This window comes from Amia ocellicauda, chromosome 10 (genome assembly GCF_036373705.1).
Source record: "Amia ocellicauda isolate fAmiCal2 chromosome 10, fAmiCal2.hap1, whole genome shotgun sequence".
NCBI lineage: Eukaryota > Metazoa > Chordata > Actinopteri > Amiiformes > Amiidae > Amia > Amia ocellicauda.
In genome coordinates, this window is record NC_089859.1 from 17,583,051 (window position 1) to 17,608,803 (window position 25,753).

A 25,753-nucleotide genomic window follows, 5' to 3' on the forward strand; every position below is an offset into this window, starting at 1 on the left:
GCACTTCTTAGTATTTATTGTATAATTTTGATGTATTTATTTTTCCTCAAGGGTAGATGATAGAGAGTTGATATCTTTAGGGAAGGACGTAGGCCCCGTGCGTATCTGTATCTCTAGCTGTCTGTCTGCCTCTGCCTCTCTCCCACTGTTAACATTCACTTCAGAGATACAAGAGCACACAGCGCCACTACATCTGGAGGTTTGCCATCTAGGTGATAACATGAAGTGTCTTCCTTTTGAGAAGGTGGAAGGATAAGTGCATCCAAGAGCATAGATACAGAGTCTGTTTGAAGCAGTCAGGAGGGCAATTATATAATCAGGATTCTCACCCAGGAAGGAAAAAATATGTTGTTCTGCAGGTTATTACTCTTTTATTCTGTCTGTGTGTGACTTTACAGGAACTGACTTTTACCGCCAAGATAAGACTGAACACCAGCCATCCAGCTGGACCGCCAGCACTCACTAAAGGAGCGCTCACCTGTTAGGAGAGGCGCGAATAGCTCTTCTTACAGAAAACTTTAATAAAATAAAATGCTGTAGCAGGAAATGTATATCATTGCAGCAGAGGAGTCCGAGATGAGCTTTCGCAGGCATGGTGACACTTTACAAGCAAAAGATAGAGAAGGAAAGCAAAGAAGAATCCCATCACTTATTCAACCACGCGCTGAGAGAGATCTATAAATAAATCGTCCACTCTCTGAGGCCTGTGACAACCGCTCACATCACTTAATAATTTATGCCAAAATTAGAATAGTCCGCTGGGAGCTGAAGGAGGCGGGCCTGAGCCGGGGACCAGGTTCTGGTCACACGGAGACACAACCAGCTATCATCAGAAGACGAGTTAGTGCCTGTCACTGGCTGTCGCGCTTCTGCACCACTGCATTGGGTAGTGCGTAATGAACTGGTTAGTGTGGAGACAGGGATTAGAAGATCACTCTGTAACACAAGGCCTGTCTGCGTAAGTCAGCAGCCTTGCACTACCATTCTGTGGAGGCAGTTACCTCACTATGTAAAGACATCACTCTTAAATTCAGTGTCCAAACCGGACCCATGGCTTAGCAGTCCAGGTCCGGTTGTATACAGTGTTTGGTGTTGCATCACAGCTGAGTGCAACACTGACAATGTGTCCTTGATTCCCTACTGCGAGCCAAGCAGATGCCTCTTTAGTTAGCTATTGAGATTGGGTAGAGTGGGCTGAACGCCAGGCTTCATCTCTGGGTCAGGGATGGCCATTTCTGCATAGTGTGGCACAGCGGCAGCTCTGTGTGAGCTGGTCAGCAGCGTAGTGGTATGCAGCAGGGAAGTGTCTCCCATACTCTGTCCATTTGAAAGTGTCTTCTGTCCTTCAGCGCACACTAGCTGTATGATCCTGATAATCCAAATAATAAAAACTGCACTTTATTTATCCCCAGTACACACCCTGCTCCCTCCTGCACGCACTGACACTCATACTCACACACACACTCCTCCATGGACAGGGCCAGGATTAGTATTCATCTGTGGAAACGGTTCAATTAATTGAGCTGGGGATCCCATTTTTCACTGTCAGAGTCTAATAACTTTAAAATTAACAGGCAGAGGAGCAGAACAATCTCCCTGGCTCTTAATGTGAATAAATCACGGCAGAGCAGTAGCTAAGGGACAAGTCAAACAGCCAGCCTTATACTCTCATCCCTCGCTCTCTCCCAATCTCTGCCTCCAGGTATTGGCCTTTCCTAGGGTTCAAGAGCCAGCCAGCCAGCAGATCTCAGTTTTCGGTGTAAAGCTCCCTGGTTCAATCTCTCCTCATCTCTCATCTCTCATTGAGAGTCCTGGATCTCTGTCCTGATTAAATATTCAGTAGAATTATATGTATTATTTAAACCCTGCCCCCTTTTAAATGATTTTACAGTTAGACAGGGAGATGCAGGTGCAGGATTAGGAGAGAGACTGAAGGGTGGAGGTGAGAACAACTCGAAGGTCGGAGTCAAATTGAGAACTACTACAGAGAGGAGTCAGAGAGAGAGAAAGAGAGAGAGAGAGAGATAGAGAGCCACATATACAGGAAGCAGGGAGGGTGATGGATGAGAGAGAGATAGCATCATTTTCAGTTTCAGTGTCTGAGCCCCTCACCGCTGTGTTCTGAGAGAGTGTAGTCCTCCTTCAGACTTTCCTGCAAGTCTAGATATCTCTTCAGAACAGGAGGTGATACATTTCCTAAAGTGGTTGGCAGCAGTGCTCTGAGCAAGGGCGGGGGGCGTGCTTACTGGCATTTTGTGTGAGTGTGTGATTTTGTGACTGTGTAGTGTGTGCATGTGTGTGTGTATTCTGAATGAATCACACTGATTAAAATTGTAATGACCCTTTGGGTATTGTGGCATGGCTCTTCACTGGGGAAATCTGAGCAGAAACTCTCACAGCCCCTCCTGTTATTCTACATCACAGAAATCTCAACATCAGCTGTCCCTCCCCCCCATGCTTCTCCGGGCACTCCTGACGCTCAATAGAAGTCAGACACAGACAGAGGCCACTGTGTCCCCCTTCACTGCAAATCACCACTTGAAGATACCCACTGGGATAGTTGCGAGATACCACCTCTTCTCAAACAGGGGTGGGTTGGGGGTTTGCTTTTCCCTCAGAGGTTCTTGCAGTCCTCCCTTCCTCCCTACCTCTAGTACAGTCATCCGTGATGTCAGTGTGGTGCTCAGTTATTCGGCCTGACACCCTGCAGCCCAGTGTGGCCTCCGGGCATGGGGCGGCACAGGAGCTGTGGGGCAGCATGTGCAGCAAGATTAAGATTACCAAGCTGCTTTCAAATAGCCCATAGCAGGTCCAACCCAGCCAGAACTGGAATGGGAAACTCAGTCTCATCCTGTGGACAACACACCCAGAGCTCTGTCCTGTGGTGGCTGTACAAAGCTCAAGCCAGTACTGAAAAGACTGGCAAACAGTTCCTATATATGTATAGTGTAGCAAACAAGCCCCTGCATGTGCTTTCAACAATGCCAACCAAACTATTCATCGTGTTTAACTAATGTTTAAAGAAATGTAATATATAATGCACTCTATAGCCTTTACACTACTTTATAGCAGTAAACTATTGCACATTTTACTTTAATTGAAAAAAAGTCTAGTGTAGATTATTTCATAGACTGTATTTGTTTTTAACAATCTCAATATGTTTTAACTGTGCATTTGAAAGGGAATCTACCTTATCTGTTTCAAGAAACTTAAATGGGAACAGGTTATTCTATAAGTAGAAACATTCTGTGGAGTGAGCTTTTCATGTCCAGCTCATTCTATGTACCAGAAATCAGAGATCGAAAAATTTGCATGACTTCACGTGGGTGCTAACGCTATAGCTGCTATGCTGGAAGTCAATGGAGAAAATCAGAAAAAATTACATTTTATGCACATTCGATTGCCCCATCATCCTATTTTCCTGAAAGATCCATCAGTTTTTGTAGTCATGTAAAGTTTATTTCACCACCCAGAACTGTTGCTATTATATGACATGCTTATTTTATTTCAGGCACTGCCGTGTAGGCTACAGCGGAATGCAAACATTCTCAGTTCTGGGTGGTGAATAAACTTTTTATGACTACAAACCGATGGATCTTTAGGAAAAATAGGGTGATTACTCTAATTATTTTGTCTCTCATAGGTGCAAATGGCTGTCAGTCTTGAACTTGAAACATGTGCCTCTCTCGGCGAAGTCATGTACTATGATGTGTTTGTCTTGGATGACTAATAACAGACCTCTTCCCTTGAAACTTACAAAAGGACATTGTTGTGGATGAAAATCAACACTGTCCAATCGCATTATAAGTGGAATTGCATCAAAGTGAATCCTGTTCTAACAGGATCCTGTACAGGATGAAGCAGTTAATGGATGGATATTTATGTATGTGTAAAAGTATCTGAGATACTAGCAAAAAAGTTTGTTGAAAAGTTCAAAACACCTGTTGAGGTATAACTGAAAGAGTTAGACATTAGTAAGGTAGATCTGAATGAAGCAGAGCTTAGGTAGATCTCATTCCTTTCCTTTCTTTGGTCTTGTGGGCTCCAGGCTGTCCGTGGACACAAGTGAAAAATGGCACGGAATTAAATACACAGCCCTTCCTCCCCTGCTCTCAGTGCCTGGGTGTCACGCCCCAGCCCTCGCCCCCCCAGCCTTCGCCCTGTGGCCTCTGTCCACATGACCCTGAGCAGAGCTGCAGCAGCCTGGTGACATGAGCAGCGTATGCCCTGCGCTGGGGGGAGCACTGCAATGCAGGCCTCCAACAGTGTCAGTTGCATGGCAATGAAGGCAGTGTCCTCACAGCTGCAGAGCACCATGCCTGTACAATTCTGTTTCCATGGTTGGTATCGTGACTCACTTCATCTCTCCATGGTGTACCATGACTTCCCCTTTACACTCCTGCAGTGTGACATTTTTAACATTGAGTTGCCATGGTGTGCTACAGGACATATTTTCTCAGGGCAGATTCGGGGTGAAGCAGGGTGAGTGCTAGCTGAGACACCCACCTCTGCTTGGGGAGGCAGTGGAAGATTCATGTTGGGGGCACTTCCCATCCTTATGGATAGAACTGGCTCAAAGTGAGTTGCTGGATTAAGTACCATAGAATAGGCAATAGCCTGTCAATGTGCAAGATGGCTGGGAGGTAAATGAGGCATTTGAGGGAGCTTCCCAGTCGGCACATGGCCTGGCAAATGGAGCGAGGCAGGATCTGCGTTTATGGAAGCAGGGTACATGATGTAAATCTGCAATCAGAGTTATTTATTTTGTTTGTTTTTCATTATTTGCAATACACACACAAATATACAGGTACACAGTTATACCAATATAAGTATACAAGGATATCCGTCAGAGGGAGGGGATGTGTGATGTTCTTATGTAATGCAAAGCCATTAATGGTGCAGAACGAGAGACAGAGGGAGAGAGAGTGAGAGTGCTAAGAGCTGTAGGTTGGGTCTGAGGGCAGGCTATTTTGGGACAGTGCAGAGCGGAAGCAGAGTGCTGTACAGCTGTTGTTCCAGTTACAGAGTCGGGGAGGAGGCAGAGGTGGTGGGGTTGGGGGCAGCAGGCCACCTGCCCCTCTGCACCTGTACAGCTGTGCACATGGAGTGGAGGGGGATTTGGGGGGGTGCAGAGTGAGTGACTACCAGCTCACCATGCACAATGTTTTTAAGACATTCAGGACAGAGCTGGGGGATGTTGGGATATGAAGGCAGGGTGGAGCTGCACTTTGAGTCTTTGCAAGCAAGCAGAAGATAACACTGAAGTCACAAATCATAAAAATAATCATAATTACAACAAGGTTACAGAAATTATGACAAAGTAGCTTAGATATTTCATATAGCAGCTTTGCCTATAACTACCCAATTGACTTCAGTATGTCAAGGTACTTTCTGCCAAAGCTTGAAAGGCTCCATATAAACCTCTCAGTGTCTAAAATACATTTTTAGCTTATTTGGCAGGATGAACGACTGGGTAGGATTGGATTGTTTACCCCAAATGTGACCTTCTGGAGGACAGCTTTAAATGATTTATATATCCGAGCATGTGCCTGCCATTTTGGAGACAATGCTGTGTTTTGCTCTTTCTGAAAGTCTGAGTCTGATCCTGAGCCCTATAAGGCCAAGGAATTGAGATGTACTAGTATACAAGCAGCTATTGGACCTTTCCTGTTTACCCCCGGAAAATCCTAGTCCTCCTATTGGATGGTGCAGGCCAGGACAAAATCAAAACTCTGTGGGCAGCTTTTCAGTGTTGCCCTCAAATTGACATTTGATACTTGGTTTTACCAATGCGCTCCCATGTTACTCTCTGCTCTCTCTCCCATCTCCCCACATCTACACTCACTCCTCTTCCCACAGTTAAATAACAACTTACTCAGCGGTGTGGGTGGAGGTTGGGGTAGGGGAGGAGCAAAGGACAGAATAGGAACAGTCCTCACCACATCCTAGGTGTCAAAATGACATCACCCTCGCCTCCTCCTATACCTGCTTCACCGCTGAGGCGCAGTGATAGAAAGAGAGATAGACAGAGAGAGAGAGAGATAGAGAGAAAGAGGAAGTGTGGGCTTGCCTGTTTCCGTGACCTGCCTACCACCCCTGACACTACTGCTCTTTTCTGTCTTCTGTCTCCCTGCAGAGAGCTGGCGACACACTGCGAGGAGGGGAACCCGACAGGTGAGTTCGTCTCTCCCAGGGCACAGGGGTGTTTGCTGTGTTCTCTGGGACACAGAGAGCTCTCTCCCACTGACAGGGGGACTCCATCCCCAGAGAGAGGGGTCAGAGCGGCTCCTTGCACTCTGGGCCTCTTGTCTTCACATTGCCGGTGACCTCGCTCATCACTGGTGGGAGAGTGCACAGACCATCACGCAACACTTCGGTTGCAGAAGGCTGGTGGGAGAGGCGGTGGCTCAAGCAGGGTCTCCAGCAGCTGTGTTGAGTGAGGCAGTGTTGCTGGTGGTAGTCAGTAGTGGCTTGATACAGGTCAGCAAGTGTTTTATTGTCTTTTTTAATTAATTTTTATTTAAACAAAAAGTTTTAAGCCGAAAGAATCACATTTCCTGCTGCGGCAGAATAACTGAGAACTGAGATTTCTTCAGCTGAATTGAGTGTTTTTCTGTCGCTCAGTGACAGTGGAGTTCCGTGGTACTGGAGGCAGCTAACACAAGAGACTGTGACTTAGCATGGTATTTTAAAAATATATCACACAAAAAACGTATGTATATATTCACATATTATGTACCCTGTAGTGTTTTTTGTTTTGTTTTTAGGTTTACAATTAAAAGACGTGAAAGCTGCATCAGTTTAATTGGAATTCCTGTTTTAGTTTATATGTTTATATGTTTTCCGTTTGAGGTCAGGCTAGATTGTGTTTCTTGGTCCAAAACAGTGGGGATGTCAGAGTGTGGTGGCTTGGTGTGCATCTGTACAGACTACAGACTGAGAGCTGCATCTCTCTTTTTTTTTTGTTTTCGGCTGAGAGGCTGACACTGCACAATAGCACGGCTCCAGGAATAAGCTTCACTGCCCAGATGTGCAATATACAAGAGGGGTTTGCTGAATTGAATATTGGGCAGTTAGTCTGGAGCTAAGGTGTAATAGGGAAAGTTGCAGTTCCTTTTGCACTGAGCAAAAAGCAGAGCACACCATTCTGCACACTTTCTGAAGCAGCTGCCTTGTCCGATCTTCTCACTGTGGTTGTCTCCCCCACCACACCCAGTAGATCCACTTCTAGGAAAGGGGGGTGGGGAGTGGGTGTAATAATGCCACAATTACTTTTTTGTTTTGCATTTATGTATATATTGAATTAATTCTCACCAAAGTGGTTGGGTGACACTGACTTAACAGTGCACTGAGGGAAACCACATTTAAGCCCTGGCTGCTCAGCTCTCTCTCATTGGTTGCACAAGCGTGAGACACTGGAGACTGAGCGACTGACAGACACACACTGTGATGAGCTGACTACATAGGCTGCAATACACCATTCTAGGATCAGCCATGTAGTGAGAAAGAGAGAGAGGCAGAGAAGGACAAAAGTAAAATAGATGTCAGCGCAAAGGTTGATTATGATGATGATGATTATTTATTAATCTGTCTGACACATTGTATTCAAGTTGACACATACAATCCTCTCACTCTGACTGTGCAGTGTTATAACTGATAATCGACCAGAGAAATGGCTGCGGGGCACAGCACTGAGATGAGTTCCACTACACCAAAAGAGAGGGCAAGGGAGTGTGTGAAGGCTTCTGGGTTCAGTCCTGTAGTTTCTGCATCACCCCCCCTGCCTGCCACATACACACACACTGTTGTTGAGGAGATTACTTTAATTTCCTGAGTGCTGTTCTTCGGGTTTTTAGTCTTCAGCTGCTTTTCACACATACGCAATTACAATCATGGGTACTGAGAAATGAGCCGTTACATCACCTAGTGCATGTTTTCTTACAGTTGGTAAATATTTAAGTTCTTAGCTGTCAGAGATAGGCTGCCTTCAGTTTCCACCCAAGCAGCAAGAAAGGCAAACCTGAATTAATTTCTGATTAAATTGCAGAGGATGAGGTCATAGTTACTGAGATAAACAGCTTTGAAAGTGGCAGAACTGCAATCTTGTGGTGATCTTTGTCTTTGTTCAAGTTTTGGTTGACAGGCATAACTTCCCAGAGCTTAAAGATTGTTTGTCAGTATGTTCATCAGAGTTTTATTAATTAATTTATGTTTATTGAGCTTGAGTTTTGTACTTTTGTTTGGAAATCAGCTATATAAAGCTATTCTTCATATATGTGTTTGTGTATGATTATTTGGAAGTGACTGTGTGTCTGTATGAGTGTGTGTGAGTGACACTGTAGATGTGTGTGTGTAAGATAGACTGTAGATGTGTGTTAGTCTGTTTTTGGCTCAGCCCGCACTGGCAGTGTGGAGACAGTGTGAGGTACAGGGGTGGAGGACTGGCAGCCAGCATCACTCCTACAGTGTTAGTGGAGAGACGTGTGAGAGAGATCACCATTGGAGCTGTGCAAAACAGGGGAACTGCCATCTGTCTGACAGCTAATTGGACATAAATGCATTCTGCTGAAACAATCTAGGAAACGCATATATTCCATAAATAAATTGGGTTGTATAGAACACAGCCAGACTCATCACATTCGGGCCACTGGCTGTCTGGGTCAGTGGCTGCCACCCTTGGTCCGTGTCTTCCGGTTGTTCAGTCCAGCCCGGGTCGCTGTCACCTACTAACCTCAACGATCTCCAGCTGGATAAAGAGCTGTGAAAAACAAACCTGACATGATTGAAAACAAGACGATCATTAGTTCAGTGAAGGGCTCAGCTGGAACCAAGAGCAGCCAAGACAGGGCTCCTCCAGGGACTTGGGTCGGGGACTCACTGGTTTAGATTGATGTTAAGAGCCGACATCCAAGAGCTGATGAGAATCACAGGCTTTTTAATTATGCATGGTTATTTTGATGGCATTAAATGAATACATGAACAAGCTGACTCACATAAAAAAAAAAAAAACGCACACACAAAGAAAATCCAGCACAGTTTCGGGGCCAAGAAACCTAAAGTATTCTTGCATTTGTCGTACAAGAACCATCCCTCAAACAGTTTCCACCAAAGGGAAAGTCCTGCAGTGCTCTGATAGGAGGATACAGGCTATATAAGGACTTTTAAGCTATTTGTAGAGTTTGTATGTGCATGCTTGTGTGTGTGTTTGAGTGGATGCGTGGGTATATGTGTGTATGTCAGTGGAGTGCCCCGCAGTGCTTCTCCTGACCTCTGAGCTAGTTTGTGACTTCTGTGACCTTCACCTGTCCCCCCTCTAACCTGTTCCCTGTTCTCTCAATTGTCCACAGGTATGCTAGTTCTGGCCCAGAGAGACAAGGAGGCACATCCATGAGGAAGGTAACTAAGCCTCCCTGCTGTGTGTTCAGTTCTCTTGTTTTCCTACTGTGAGAAAGTTAAACATTGTAACTGTAGAATTTCATTAGCATATTATTTCAAAGAGGGATTTGACCACAACAAACAGACAAACAGAACAGAACAGCTCAGCAATAGGAGCCACTGTGTTGCACTAAGCTAAAACACGAACCATGCTTACATTTAAACTGAAACTGAAGACTTGATGAGAAGAAATGTCTTCTGTAACAAAGGAAATATTGCTTCAGTCCAATGCTCTGCATCAGTCTGAACAACAAAACAGTCAGTGCATTTTAAAGAAAGTGTTTTTAAAAAGCAGGGTTTTTTTTTTATCTTTGTAACTCTTTTCATTAGCCCTCACACAGGAAGACACCCGTCTCTCTCTTTTTTATATTTATCTATATTATTTATTTATTTATTTTCCTTTGTGCCTAGCTCTGTTATAGCTCCCAGGGGAGTGTGAGGGCTATGAGTGTTGCACTGTTTGGACAGGCAACAGATGGGTTTAATAAAGCACCACAGACAAGCCTGGCTGAGCGGCCTGCTCCACCGCCACCTAAAAGCTCTTAATTGGCTGGAGGAGCCCAAGGAGGGACCCTGGTTAAATTGAAGAAGGGTGGGCATGGAAAGGGGGGCGGTCCCTGGAGCTGTCTGCCTGTGTTGTAAAGATGCCTCACCTTGTGCTGTTTGCCTGGTCTAGTTTAATAAGCAGAGATAAAGAGAGAAGAGAGATTGAAGGGATTATAGGGAGAGGGGTAAAGCTGACGAGGTAAGTTTTTAAACAAAGTGAGTGTTGCCACACCGACTCACACTGGGCCGCTAGGGGGAGGGGGGAGGGATCTACTGTATGTGCAGTGTCCGAGGAACAGCATACATCAGCTGGATTCACAGAGGTGCTCTCAGGCAGGGCTGCGCAGGTTAAAATGCAGTTTTTTAAAAAGGCAGGAAAGAGATTCTAGCTCCCAGTGACTTGTGGTGTCGGGACATTGTCCTCACAGGATCCACACTCGAATGGGGAGAGTGAGAATGATCTCTCAGCATCTGCTCATCCTGGACATCTTTAATTAATTACCCAAATTAATACATTTCTCTCCTTCTCTCTCTTTCTCTTCTTTCTTTTTCCTCCTAGTCATTTCATTACGCCTCTCTACGGACTAAAACCAAAAAGAGAACCAAAGGTGAGAGTCGTGAAAGCTTAAGGGAGCAACCATCTTTGTGTCTGTCTGTCTTTTTGTCTGCCTGGAATGGGTGAGAGAGATGCAGAGGGAGAGAGAGAGATGGGAGTGCTGGCTGTTTGACTGGTCCCCTAGTTGCTGCTTTGCTGTGATTCATTTACATCAAGTTAACCATGAGCCTCCTGGTGGTGAAGGAGTGGATCGCAGGGTAGTTCTGGGGTCAGAGCTGAGGAGGGGAGGACGGGGGTAAGGGAGGAGTGGCAGTCTGTTCCAGTAATACAGCATTCCCTCTTTACAGGCTCTCTGAGCAGCGGCAGCAGGCGGAGGATCTCCTGCAAAGACCTAGGCCATGGCGACTGCGAGGGCTGGCTGTGGAAGAAGAAAGACGCAAAGGGCTACTTCACTCAGAAGTGGAAGAAGTACTGGTTCATCCTGAAGGACTCCTCGCTGTACTGGTACACCAACCAGAATGTGAGTCAAGGAACCATGACACTAACTTATCTGGGAAAAGAAGCTGTTTTTTTTTTTCACACTGTACTACAATACCATAACATAAACATGTTTCTGTACAGAATAAACATGTGAACATTATCATCTATGTATGTATACTACCATTCAAAAGTTTTAAAACACCCCAATTATTCCAGTTTTTATTGAAATGTAAGCAGTTCAAGTCCAGTGAATAACCTGAAATGGTACAAAGGTAAGCGGTAAACTGCCAGAGGTTAAAAAGAAGTTTAGGTTACAGTGTTATATACTGTGTACACCCTCTTAAGCATTATTTGGCAGTGTTACGTCCTGTGTAAACCCACAGTCTGCTCTGGGGGGAGGGGTTGGGGAGTGTCGCATTCAGACGGTCACAGATCACTCAGTTTCGATCAGATTTCTTTGCTAATAGGCTTGATTTGTTCAGAACAACCTAACGATTAATCCAGTATATATTAGTTCATGTTCTATCAAACACAGAGAAGTTCAGATCCAATTATATAAAATCGTTGTGTATCAGTACACTGTAAACAGAGTTTTACATCTTCACATTTTGAGCTCAGAAGGGGGGTGTGGGGGGGTATACATGCTTCACATCATTTCATGGCATACCAAACACTTGGCAAACAACAGTGAAAAGTACACATGGGATTAAAGAGAAGCACATGGATTTGGTGCCCTTTTAAGGGTACCAGAGGGGTTTGTCAGTTAACTTAGTGGGTAAATTCTGTTAAACAAAACGATTCCTTGATTTCTTTTTTATCTCCAATTGTTTATTTGTTCTAAGCTTTAATTTCAGAGTACATTGAGACATTAAACTGCATAAATTTAAATAAAAACTGGAAAAATGTAGGTGTTCTAAGACTTTTGACTGGTAGTGTGTGTATGAATGTATGTATATACACTCACCTAAAGGATTATTAGGAACACCTGTTCAATTTCTCATGAATGCAATTATCTAACCAACCAATCACATGGCAGTTGCTTCAATGCATTTAGGGGTGTGGTCCTGGTCAAGACAATCTCCTGAACTCCAAACTGAATGTCTGAATGGGAAAGAAAGGTGATTTAAGCAATTTTGAGCGTGGCATGGTTGTTGGTGCCAGACGGGCCGGTCTGAGTATTTCACAATCTGCTCAGTTACTGGGATTTTCACGCACAACCATTTCTAGGGTTTACAAAGAATGGTGTGAAAAGGGAAAAACATCCAGTATGCGGCAGTCCTGTGGGCGAAAATGCCTTGTTGATGCTAGAGGTCAGAGGAGAATGGGCCGACTGATTCAAGCTGATAGAAGAGCAACTTTGACTGAAATAAGCACTCGTTACAACCGAGGTATGCAGCAAAGCATTTGTGAAGCCACAACACGTACAACCTTGAGGCGGATGGGCTACAACAGCAGAAGACCCCACTGGGTACCACTCATCTCCACTACAAATAGGAAAAAGAGGCTACAATTTGCACAAGCTCACCAAAATTGGACAGTTGAAGACTGGAAAAATGTTGCCTGGTCTGATGAGTCTCGATTTCTGTTGAGACATTCAGATGGTAGAGTCAGAATTTGGCGTAAACAGAATGAGAACATGGATCCATCATGCCTTGTTACCACTGTGCAGGCTGGTGGTGGTGGTGTAATGGTGTGGGGGATGTTTTCTTGGCACACTTTAGGCCCCTTAGTGCCAATTGGGCATCGTTTAAATGCCACGGCCTACCTGAGCATTGTTTCTGACCATGTCCATCCCTTTATGACCACCATGTACCCATCCTCTGATGGCTACTTCCAGCAGGATAATGTCACAAAGGTCCAATCATTTCAAATTGGTTTCTTGAACATGACAATGAGTTCACTGTACTAAACTGGCCCCCACAGTCACCAGATCTCAACCCAATAGAGCATCTTTGGGATGTGGTGGAACGGGAGCTTCGTGCCCTGGATGTGCATCCCACTAATCTCCATCAACTGCAAGATGCTATCCTATCAATATGGACCAACATTTCTAAAGAATGCTTTCAGCACCTTGTTGAATCAATGCCACGTAGAATTAAGGCAGTTCTGAAGGCGAAAGGGGGTCAAACACAGTATTAGTATGGTGTTCCTTATAATCCTTTAGGTGAGTGTATGTACGTATTAGCACACACACTTACCCAGGGTGAATATTCTGAAGGTGTTGGATTTATTAATAGTTATACCTGTATTACTCCGTACTCCATGTGTTGTTCTTCACTTCTCTTCTCCCTCTCTCTCTCTCTCAGGATGAGAAGGCCGAAGGATTCATCAGTCTCCCGGAGTTCAGGATAGACAGAGCAATTGAGTGCAGACGGAAATTGTGAGTGTTTGATTTACCATTACTGGCATCCATACCAATCATATGTCTATCTGCATACCTACACTAATTGTATTGCAGTGCTCTCAAAGTTTAGGCAAACAGAATTTTATTTTTAGAAGATGTTTTCGATGCTTGTCCCTGTGCTTTCTGTTTTATATGAGGAAGTTATGAACAGGATATTTTCGTAAATTAGTTAAACAGATGTGACACCACAAAAAATTACGCAAGGAAGATAAAAATTGTGTGTGGCTGTGACTGTCTGACACAGTTGTCAGGGGAGGCTGCAGACACAGGAGCACATCTGTCTGGCAAGTTCTCAGCAATAAAAAAATCAACAAGAAAAAAAAACAACCGAGAAACCAGCCTGTTTTTTTTTCTCCGATTTGTTTTTTTAAGTGCCAAATTTAGTGATGGTGTATATTAGGAGAGATTGTGGTGTTCTTATCTGGAAGCTTTCCGTTCCACCTGAGAGCCGTATTTAATTTCGACTTCCAGGTCAGTTTGCAGATAGATGGGCACAGAGTGCCCCATCTCCGCTGAGAGCAGATAGCATGCACTGTGGCCCACGTATCGCCTCTCTCTGCTGCACAGCTGCTCTGGGAGGGGCCTGCCTCTACACAGTGTGTCAAAACAGTCCAGTTCCAACCCTTCCCACTACGCTCTAATGCTGACCCTCAACACTCCCAGCTTTTTAAATGTTCCACAGAGCGAGCTGCTATATAATTTCTGGTTGTTTGGAAAGCCTGCACTTTGGTAGACTTGATGTGTCCAGGAACTGTCTGGTTTGTTTTCTTTTTATAACCAGAATGAAATGGTAAGGATATTAGTGAGCATAAACCACACAACACTGCAGTGTCTTCTGAATATCCATGGCACTGACTAACCCCCCCTTCCTCTCTCATACACAGTGCCTTCAAAGCTTGTCATCCCAAAATCAAGAGTTTCTTCTTTGCCACAGATTGCCTGGAGGAGATGAACAGGTGAGGCCGCAGTTACTGACTTACTTATGTTTTTAAAGTGAACTGAATCAAACCAGTAGGTTCAGTAGGGTGCATCTTGATTTCAGGCACTGCTATGCTAGTAAGCTCGTTCTCTGCCAGCAAGAGTAATAACAGGACATGATCATTTTTTGACAGTTAGGTCCATAAATATTTGGACAGTGACACAATTGTCATCATTTTGGCTCTGAATGTCACCACAATGGATTTGTACACAATCAATATGTGCTTTTAGTGTAGACTTTCATCTGTAATTTGAGGGTAGTTACATTCAAATTGGGTGAACGGTGTAGGAATTACACACAGTTTTATATGTGGTCCCCCCAATTTTAGGGGCTCAAAAGTATTTGGACAAACTAACATAATCATGAATTAAATTGTGAGTTTCAATACTTGGGTGCAAATCCTTTGCAGTCAATGACTGCCTGAAGTCTGGAACCCATAGACATCACCAGATACTGGGTTTCTTCCCTGGTGATGCTCTGCCAGGCCTGTACTGCAGCTGTCTTTAGTTCCTGCTTGTTCTTTGGGTGTTTTGCCTTCAGTTTTGCCTTAGAAATCAAAACAAACCAATCAGAGAGAGAGCAAAAACATTAGGTGTTACAAAATCAACTGTTTGGTACATTCTTAAAAAGAAAGAACACACTGGTGAGCTCAGGAACACCAAAAGGCCCGGAAGACCACGGAAAACAACTGTGGTGGATGACAGAAGAATTCTTTCCCTGGTGAAGAAAAACAGTTGGCCAGATCAAGAACACCCTCCAGGAGGTAGGCTTATCTGTGTCAAAGTCAACAATCAAGAGAAGACTTCACCAGAGTAAATACAGAGGGTTTACCACATGTAAACCAGAAACAGGAAGACCAGATTAGAGTTTGCCAGAAAACATCTAAAGAATCTTGTACATTTCTGGAACAACATCCTATGGACAGATGAGACAAAGATCAACTTGATGATGGGAACCAGAATGATGGCAATAGAAGAATATGAAGAAGGGAAGGAACTGCTAATGATCCGAAGCATACCACCTCATCTATGAAGCATGTTATGGCATGGGCATGTATGGCTGACAAGGGAACTGGTTCCCTTGCATTTATTGATGATGTGGCTGCTGACAAAAGCAGCAGGATGAATTCTGAAGTGTTTAGGGCTATATTATCTGTTCAGATTCAGCCAAATGATTCAAAACTCATTGGACAACACTTCACAGTGCAGATGGACAGTGACCCGAAGCATACTGCGAAAGCAACCCAATACTTTTTTAAGGTGAAGGAGTGGAATGTTCTGCAATGACCAAGTCAATCACCTGACCTGAATACAATTGAGCAGCATTTCACTTGCTGAAGGCAAAACTGAAGGCAAAACACCCCAAGAACAAGCAGGAACTAAAGATGGGGGGGATAACACTATGAGGTAAGGTGTAACAAACCTGGTATTAATTAAGATATATATATATTAGATTACAAAATAAACTGTCCGTTCCAAATACGTTAGGATAATTATTTATATGAGGTGTTTTTCCCCTGTTATCAAACACTGTTCCTTAAATTTAAACATGTGGTGTAATTATCCATAATGTATACAATGAGGTAGTAAAGAAAATCAAAAAAACAACAACAATTAAACTCTATTAAACATAATTAAACAAAACAGCCTGTGTTTTGCATGAAAACATACACCCCAAGGTGGTGGTGTACACAGACTTTCTAGCTAGCTAAAAATAAATATCAGCTAGCAACTAGTTGCTGTTGAGTACAAAGGTGAACAGTGTACTCAAGTGTAACTACAATACAAATCAGAGAAGAATGTTATGTTTAGGCTGCACTTTTCTTAACACATATGAAAATTTGAAGAGGCTCCTCTGTTTCAGCCGTCTGCTGTAAACTGCTTGACAAAACTGTTTAGAACTTCACTGAGGAAAAAAATCTAATTTGGAGCACTGATGAAAATTGGGAGGAGAGGAAAAAGTTGCCTTGTGCCAGGGGCATTGATTTTGAAAAAAAATTATATGAAATAGCATTTGACCCTCCAAGTTAATTTTTTTCTCTCTTTCGGGGGGATCCCTTAACTCGGGACCCCCCCCCCCAGCCCACCGTCAATTCGAACACTGAGTCATTTACACAGGATTTAAATTGCCCCTAGGAAATGCCTCTGTGGAGCTAGCAAGGAGCCAAAGATGGAGACCAAGAAACTGGGACCTGATAGAGCACTTGCCACTGATTAAATAAAAATATGAAACAATCATTTTATTCATTAATACAATAAAATTACTACACAAATGATGTATAACTTGAATTATTAGATGTATTTATTTTTAGAGTCTGTGATCTGTTTGAGGTTGACCTCACTCCTGGAGCAGCTGGCTTTATAGCTGCTCAAGGAAGGAGGAAAATTGAAAAAACAGAACATTAGGTTACAATAGGCCAAGTTGCCCCCACCCCTCCCCCCCACACCACCTTTACCTCTCGCCTTAATCTGTTCTCTTATAACCTGTGGCCGTGCGCTCTGCTCTACTGAGGGGGAACAAATTCAGCCTCTGGATTTTTCTGCAAAGTATGGAATATGGAAGATTAATTCTGGATAGAGTGCATGCAAATTAAAGAGAGAGAGAGAGGGGGGGTGGGAGGTAGAGAGGGGAAGGAGAGCATTGGCAGTGTTTGGAGCTGTGACTCTCTGTCTGCCAGTAGAGGTACACACCGGGCACAGACAGGAACTCTGTACAACACACTGTAAATGCTCTGCAGTGTGCACTTACACTGATGACACAGTCAGCCCAGCATTCCACTGCACAGGCTCTGTATCACAATCAGCAGAGAAACAACAATAAATATAACAGCATTATACTGGTGGTTTCACCTGTTTGGCAAAGAGATTAGATTGCAAGAGTGAGATGTCCAGCTGAGCACACTGAAAAAGGTATTTTTTCTGCTTTGTAATCCCAACATCCTTCTTCATTCCTCTTCTTCTAAATAACTAAAGTAGCCAACTTAGGACAGTGTATGGGTGGTCAGTCTCCCCTCCTGCTTCCTGCCTGTCTCAGCTCTCTGCAAGCCCGCTGCTGTGCAGGCATCCCCAGGTTGTTCTTATTAACAAACTGCCCTTTTTTGTTCTGCCATTTAAGCCAAGCTGGCGTGATTTCCCCTGAATAGAGCCACTGTAACACAACAGGCTTGCAACAGCTCCCTTTGGAGACTTCGCTGAATCACCAAGCTGGGCAACATTCTCCTCCCTCACCATTAGAAATCTGTGGTCCTTAATCTGCCTGTGGACATGTTGCTCTCCGTGGTGCTGAAATGTAGAAAACAAAATAAAAAATGAGAAAGGAAAAAGCATAGTCTTGTCCACCAGCCACCTCTCATCTGCGCTTCCTCTGTGATGACATCTTCAGCATTTCTCAGAACTCGTGCAGCTACATTTAGAAAGATGAAAGTGATGACAACTAGATATAAATTATTGAGTTCCCTGTTCATTCCTGAAAGATGCAAAGCTGACCTTAATTTTTTATTTCGTTTTTTTATCACTATTATCATAATTCTCCTTCTTATTTTTCCTTCTTGTCTTCTTGTGTGTCTTCTCGTGCACATTGAAATCACATGGCAGAAAAGGTATCACAGCTTTGGTTCAAAGGCTTTCTCTTCATTACCAATATTGAGAAAAAGTAACTGCATTCAACTGATTACATTAAATAAAAAAATAAATAAGCACAAACATTCAAAACCATCTGAAGCTCCAACCTGGTTCATGACTCCAGCCCGGTGGTCTGTTTCTCAGTATGGAGGGGACAGGGTTGAACCACAGTAGTGCCCAGCGAGACTGAGGGAGACCTGAGGAAGGGCCCCATACAATGTGTGGACTATGTGTGGACGTGGGGAACCTTTGCTTTGAATTCAGTGAGGCCGTTTTGTGAACCTACCCCTCACTGCTGCTCTAACTGTGCAGACTGGATGCAGGACCAGGAGCCCCCAGGCTAATTAGGCTGAGGAAATCCTGTCCTCTAGCAGATGGACTCCTCTGTTCACTGTGTGTGCTGCATACTACACCACCATTATCCATTTCTTTCTCCTTTTCCTTAGTTTTTTCTTGTTAGGCCCACTTGTATCTCTCACCTTCTCTCTATCCCTCCCTCTCTATCATTCCTTTGGTTTGGCGCTGTGTTGGCACGCATTCTTGCTTAGTTCTTCTTACTGCTTGAGCTAGAGAAAAAACCTTGTGGATCACAGGGAAATTTCCCAAAGGGGTGACAGAAACACACAAAGTAACTAATCCAGAAATGCTTCTTATCCGCGACTGATCTTTTCTGTCTGTCTGTTCGGTTTTGCTTGTTTGTTTGCTTGTTTGTCTGCCCCGCTGTTGTCAAGTTGCTGCCATGTGAAGGTGCATGACCCTCGAGATTCCAGGGCAAAATAACCTCCCCCCAACACACTCTCTCTCCCCCTCCCCCATGTGACATTTTCCATCTTCAAATGCATTCAAAATCAAAAGCAGTTTTCTTTTATGATATTCTGCAAAGATCTGATTACAAAGAATTACCCCCAAAAAAAAGCAAATGTTTTAGGTCAGCAGCTTCAGCCATAAGTCTGTTCTGCTTTTCTTTTTTTTTCAGTCTTTTTTGTGTTTTAATTGAGTCCTTCTCTTACTCCATAATTTATGTATTTCTCTTCATTATTGTTATGCTGTAGAGAGTGTAAGGCTGATAAAGCATTCTCTTTATTCTAGCTGACTGAGAGAGAAGAGAGCGAGAGAGAGAGAGGGAGAGGGAGAGTGGAAAGGGGAAGGAGTGAAGAGAAAGGAGAGGGAGAGGGAGGGAAGGGTAAGGAGTGAGGAGAAGAGAGGAGAGAGGAGGGGGTTTAGAGAAGGGAGTGGAGTTCCTGCGCAGCAGAAGCAATGCAATTTTGTGGTCTACCCCCCCGAAATGAGTTTCTCTCAGTGGGCAATGCCGTACCACAGAGCAACATCCTGTACCCTGTGCTGAGGTGCCACCCTGGCTGTTCTTTCCCATATCCCAGAGCTGCAGGCATGTGTCATCGTCAGCACCATTGCTTTGCCTCCCAAGTGCAGCGTGGACAGAGGCCTCGCAGGCACCCAGTGCGCAGGGGTGAGAAGTGCTAATTCTCGCCTCAGTGGGAATTGGCGACACAGGTCCCGTGAGTTGTGTTCAGATCTCCTCGCTCTCCCTTTCATTCGGTTGTATTGAAAATAAGAGCTCCAGCAGCATGGTTCGGTTTTGCTTTGTTCCTGCAGGTTAGTTTTGCTTTGTTGTGTGTGGGTGCCATTTTGTTGTGTCTTCTAATGTAATGTAGGTAGTTACTACAATTAGTGAGACACCTGCAGGATCCTGTCCCTCTTCCCCACTTCTTCCCCGAGGTATCCCTGCTACCCAGGAGGTGGTAACCTGTTTAGAGTCCCCTCAGCGGTGCTTTTTCTGGGCCCAGACTCACCTGTCCCCCTCTCTCCCCCGCAGGTGGATGAATCGTTTGGGGTTGGCAGCAATCGGATACACACCTGACGACAAAGTTCCGCGGCCTGACGAAGGTGACCTCTCCCCCAGTGCCAGCACACACACACAGACAGACACACACACACACACACAGACACTGCACACACAGACACATACAGACATGCAAACACACACAGAGACACATGCATTGCCTGTACTGAGTGTTCCTCTGCATCCATCACTAAGGATTGTCACCTGTGAATGAATTACTGTGAAGTGTTTCTCAAAGGGAATGGAGATCAGAGGAGGTGGGATTGTTTTGAGTTCTCCAGGTGTGTAACGTGTGTAATGGCTGCCACCCTGTGTTCCAGATTACTGGAGCGAGAGTGACCAGGATGACATCGATGGCTCGCTGACCCTAAAACAGGAGGGGCCGTCCTCACTGTGTGACACCTACCACCGCACACCCTCCGTGAGTACACACACACACACACACACACACACACACTACACCTCACAGCACACAGAAGACAGGCAGATTAAGTGCTTATCTTCAGATGTCTTCCTTTAAAAAAAATCGTCTATTATTTATTGTGCTGTGTTTTCAGTTTAATAAAAGCATATTGAACAAAGCAAAATCATCAGCTAGTTCCAGTGGTGTGTGAACTCTTTGGAGCATAGCTTTTGGCTTAAATAAAACATCACACTGCCAGCTACAGCCCACCACACTGAGCATGCACTGTATTCCTGACTAGACTGACCGCTCCAGTCAGGTGGACCTGGCCCTCTTCCAGTTACTGAGTGAGTGGCAACCACTAGATGGTGCTGCAAGTGCATTTGACTTGTCCTCTGCAGCAATTGTTCTAGAATTAACTTGAATTGGATTTAATTAACTGAATTGGAAAAATGTATACAAATAATTATTTCTTACAAACACACTGTATGCTGACTGCCCCCCTCCACCACCACCACACACACACACACACACAATATATATCATGTAGAATATGAGAAAAAATCTGTTGCAAATGTATACATTCTCTCTCTCTCTCTCTCTCTCTCTCTCTCTCTCTCTCCCCCCCTTCCCCCCACCCTGTCTCGCTCTGTATTCCCCACGCCTGCCCTGTCTCTCTCTCTGTCTGACACAGGTGAACTCATCCAGCCCATTCCCAGAGCCCAAGCATGGGCGGCACTTCTCCAGCGAGTCGACATACTCGCATTCATCGGCGGAGGACTCTCGGCCAGACGCCTCAGGCAGTACCCACTCCTCAGGCTGCCGGTCCTCGTACCGTGAGCGTCGCTCCTGGCAGGACCTGATCGAGACGCCCCTGACTAGCTCGGGGCTGCACTACCTGCAGACAGTGCCAGCAGAAACGGAGTGCGGGTTTGGACCGAGCCGCGTTGCCATGTCCCCTGAGCGCCGGCGCCAGGCCACCCTGCCCGTGCAGCGGCGCCACCACCTCGACCGTGATGGGCCATTCCCCCTGGCGGAGAGCAACGAGCGGGGGCCGCACACACACCGCCGTGCCCACAAGCAGCGTAGCCAGAGCCTCCCCCGCAACCGTGAGGTCCGAGGCAAGGCCGGCCTGCGGTCTGGCGGCCCCTCTGAAGAAAAGTCTGAGGACGACGAGGTGCCCTTCCGCAAACACAATGGCGCTGGCAAGGAGGGTGAGCGCCTAGAGAGGTAGCAGGTCGAGTTACCATGGCCCTGACAGCCCCCTGCTAACTCCTCCCCCTAACTCTACCCTCTCTGTCCCTGAGTGTGTGTGTGTGAGTGTATGTGAAGTCTGTGCTTTCCTCTCTCTCTCTCTCTCTCTCTCTCTCTCTCTCTCTCTCTCTCTCTCTCTTTCTCTCTCTGCCTGTCTGCCTTTCTGTGCATGCGTGCGAGTGTTTATTGTCTTGCTGTGAAGTCTGTCAGTACTCATTCCCCCCTGCCTCTGTCCCTGTCTCCCAGAGAGCCGGCTGGAGGCAGAGGGAGGGGATGGACTGCAGGAGCTTTACCGCACCCTGGAGCAGGCCAGCCTGTCGGCCTTCGGAGAGCAGCGGCCCTCCACCAAACAGGAGTTCCGCCGGTCCTTCGTCAAGCGCTGCAACGATCCCGTCATCAATGACAAGCTGCACCGCGTCCGCGCACTCCGCAGCACGCTAAAGGTACCGGTCCAGGCACAGCACCTTCAGACCCTGCCAGTCCAGAGCTCTGACTGACCCGCCAATCACACATATCAAAAACCTGCTCCCCCATCATGTTTTTTATTTCAAAGTCATAGAAAATGTATTTGTCTTGGCCCAGGTATTGAATAACCCCAGTGTCCAATACAGCAGTTTTTCCCTTTGCTAGTGTCCTGACCACCGTGTGTTGAGGAGCTTTGTGCAACAGCCTGAGTATCTAGGAGCATTGCAAGGGACAGCTAAGGAGAGAATTCACTGAAGCTTTTTTATGCCACCGGCCGCTACACACGATCGCCGAAGCAGTTGGGTCTTATGTTAGATTAATACTAAAACTCAGGCTCAGGCAGGGGTTAGGGTGTGTGCTGGGGGGTTACGCTTAGATCGCCTAGTCAAACCACAACAGGGGGAGTTCAGGCCATTTATAGGAGCTTAATAAGTGGCCAATATCTGTGCCCAGTATGATAAATGCACTAGGCACAATAAACATCTGCCATGTCTTTCTCGCTCTCCCTCTAATTCCTTTTCCTCTTGCTCTTCTCTCTCTTGCTCCTGTCAGGCGAAAGAGGGTGACCTGGCCATCATCAACCAGGTGCTGGACGACCCCGCTCTGACCTCCAAGAAATTCCGCGAGTGGAAGCAGAGGCATCACGAGCTGTTCATGGACATCTGCGAGTTTAGCTCGGGGCTGCGGGACACCCACGAGGGGCCGTCTGAACTGTCGCCGCTGACGCCGCTCATGACGCACACACACTCCTTCATCGAGACGCACGTCTGAGGCCCACAGGGGGGCACTGTGGGGGCTGCAGCCCCTCCATTGGCAGAACACATTTGACCCGCCACCCCCCCGTCTCCACCTCTGCCTCTCTCCTCCTCCTCCCCTCACAAAAACACTGAAAACACAACCTGACACTCCCTCCCTTCCGTCCTGCTCCTCCAGGACCCCCAACCCCACCTCCCCCATGCCAAACTGACCAACCAACCACTGTAATATTTGTAAATAATGTATTCAGAACATACAGAAAAAATAAGCGATCCTGTAAATACGTTGGATAAAAGCATAGTGCCACCGGATGCCTCCTGCATGCTGGGAGAGAAAGTGCTCTCCTTCCTTTGTCTTCACAAAAGAACAAAAGAGAAAAGCAGGAGAGAGGAGCGGCTTGGGGTGTCTGCTGTTGTGGAGCACTATGTGCATTTCCTTTTTGTTCTGTTTTTTGTTAATTTGTTTGATTTCTTTCCCGTTATATATATTTTTTTATTATTATTTTTTACTTCTTCTTCTTTGGCTGTAGACAGAGGGAGCAATGTAGCAGCAATATGGAAGGAAGGGTCAATTCTACCACATCACTGTACCACTGCAGTAAACCTTGCAGATCAACAGCTCTCATTACCTAAAAAGACAGATTTTTATATATATATTTATACTATTACGAGTACTACTACTTCTATTATTAATATAATTATCATTATCATCATTATTATTGGTTTTTAAATACATACACACACGCATATATATATATATATATATATATATATATATATATATGGATGAATGATTGCCCAATGGTAAAATCCAGGGGATGAAATCTCTTAAGATAATTAGTCTTAATGAGATAATTATTCTAAAACCAGGATTTTAGTGATACAAATGACTGACTTTCCTACTGAACAGTTTTCTGCAGTACACGAAGCAAACAAACAAACGAACGAAGCAGAACTAATAAAAATTGCATGAAACTGAGACATGCATTGAGTGGGGAAACCATTGTAGAACTACTACGCAAACTAATAAAAACATTTAAAGGTATATATATTATTTGCCTATAAACAGCTGTTTTAATACTGTGATCTACCCTTGTGAATGCAATCTTTAGATTCTGTCTCTGCAGAATCATATAGAAAAATAAATAATTTTTTACAAAAAGATAATAATAATAATAATAAAAAAAAAAAGTCAAAAACAAAAATACAGCAGCTTTGCTTTGCTTGATCGGTCCTGGAGTCCAGAGCTGCATGGTTGGCTGGAGGCTCCCCCCCCCCGGCTGCAGACAGGACAGTCCAGAGCTGCACAGTCAGATGGAGGCTCCTTCCCCCCGCTTGCAGACTGGACTCAGACTCTGCTTCTGGTTCTGTTTGTGCACATTGGTGTTTTCCTGTTCTTGTAGTTTTGTTTGATCTATTTGGGCCTGTTCCAGTAGGTGCCGGCACCAGTCAGCTGGTGTACAGGAGAGGCTGTGCTTTGTTGTACCTCCCACTCAGTGCTATGCATGTTTGAGTGTGTCTGTGTGTCTGAATGCTTGTGTATGTGTGTGTATGTGTGTGCAGTGTAACAGAGACCCAGAGAGCCCTAATGCCCTGTCCCATGGAATAGAAGGAGGGGTTTCTCGATACAGACCTGTCTTTCCTTCTGTGCTGGTCACTGTGTAAGTAGGTGCAGTCCTGCTCTTACCCTGAATGTAATAGTGCGGAATAGTACTGTGTGATAGTACAGATAATCCAACATTTTGCCTTTTGCTTTGCTTTGTTATCAATATGTGCATCTGAAACCAGCCACCCCAAAGTAATCGAAGACCATCATCTGCCACAGGACTGGCTGTAGTCACACTAAAGAGAAGCAGGACTCAGTTTTGAGAGAGTGTGTGAGAGAGAGTGAGAGTGTGTGAGAGAGAGAATGCAGGCATTTTGTAGCAACCTGCAGGGATCCCCCTGTCATTGCACAGGAGTCTCTACAGTGAACGGTTTAGCTTCGGGGGCCAAATCAAAGCAAACCTGAGTTTTGACGAATTCGTATTCAGAGCTGTTAATCTGGGACGATGTGACTCAGACCCCACCCCTCTCCTTGCCCATGATGACTTACTGGGAGCCGCTCGCCTCCATCGCCTCCATCGCCTCAGTCTCTTTTCCTGTTCAGGACAATGTCTAGAGATAATTAATTGTACTGCTTGTTTCCTGGCTCAGTTGAAGAGTCCCTGAGTATATGTCTTTTGAAATGTTTTAATCTGCAAGAATCATGTGCACTGAAGTATCTTTTGGGCGGGGACCTTGCAGAGAGAAACTTCATGAAATGAGAGAGGAGTAAACACATTTCTGCCATAATAATATTGATAACAAGTTTAATATATATATGCAGAGAGTGAGAGAGAGAGAGAGAGAGAGAGAGAAATATTAAATGGTGTGAAAGAATAATCTGGTGGAATAAAATCTCATGAGGCTTGTAGGTGTAGGTGTGTAGCTCCTCTATTGAGGTTCCCAGGCTGTATTCCCCCTGTGTTCGCTTTCTTGCAGCCCCCTGCCAGGTTTGTGTGTGTGGGGGGGGACTATGGTGTTGGGGGGCTTACTCTGTCTCTCCCGTCTGCCTCTCTGGGGCTTTTATTCTCTGCCACTCTCACCAATGCACTCTTATATAAAGCACGTCAGTACCTCATTGGCTACAGCATGTGTTCATCGCACTTGTTGCTCACTGCATTGGACTGTGGCAATGCTGATATGCAGCCGATGTTCATGGGGGCAGGGTTGAGCAGTTGTACCAGGGTCGAGCACTCTGTTATCGTAGTCTGGTGCGGCGAAAAATAACAGTAATAATAACAGGAAGAAAGCAAAGCAGTACATTACCATGCACTGCGTTGGTAAGTTGCCCTGCAGCCACTCAGCCCAACCCAACCTAGCTCTTTCCCATGTGTTACACCCAGAGAGAGCAGGTAGGCCAGGGCAGCCGTGCAGTGTGAGTGGGCTCCCGACACCACTAAACACACATCGT

The 25,753-nt window shown here is 45.2% G+C and overlaps 1 protein-coding gene across 1 annotated transcript in view; it reads left to right on the forward strand.

Moving 5' to 3' along the window:
* Positions 1–23,803, forward strand: part of LOC136760082 (connector enhancer of kinase suppressor of ras 2) — a 111,018-nt gene extending 87,215 nt beyond the window's left edge. The window contains exons 14-24 of the mRNA XM_066715329.1: positions 6,137–6,174; positions 9,348–9,396; positions 10,541–10,589; positions 10,885–11,057; positions 13,324–13,397; positions 14,306–14,377; positions 19,855–19,925; positions 20,202–20,302; positions 20,979–21,498; positions 21,785–21,981; positions 22,556–23,803. Coding sequence (XP_066571426.1) covers positions 6,137–6,174; positions 9,348–9,396; positions 10,541–10,589; positions 10,885–11,057; positions 13,324–13,397; positions 14,306–14,377; positions 19,855–19,925; positions 20,202–20,302; positions 20,979–21,498; positions 21,785–21,981; positions 22,556–22,774 — 1,563 coding nt within the window. The 3' untranslated portion in view covers positions 22,775–23,803. The remainder of the gene's footprint in view (positions 1–6,136; positions 6,175–9,347; positions 9,397–10,540; positions 10,590–10,884; positions 11,058–13,323; positions 13,398–14,305; positions 14,378–19,854; positions 19,926–20,201; positions 20,303–20,978; positions 21,499–21,784; positions 21,982–22,555) is intronic.
* Positions 23,804–25,753: the final 1,950 nt, after the last annotated feature.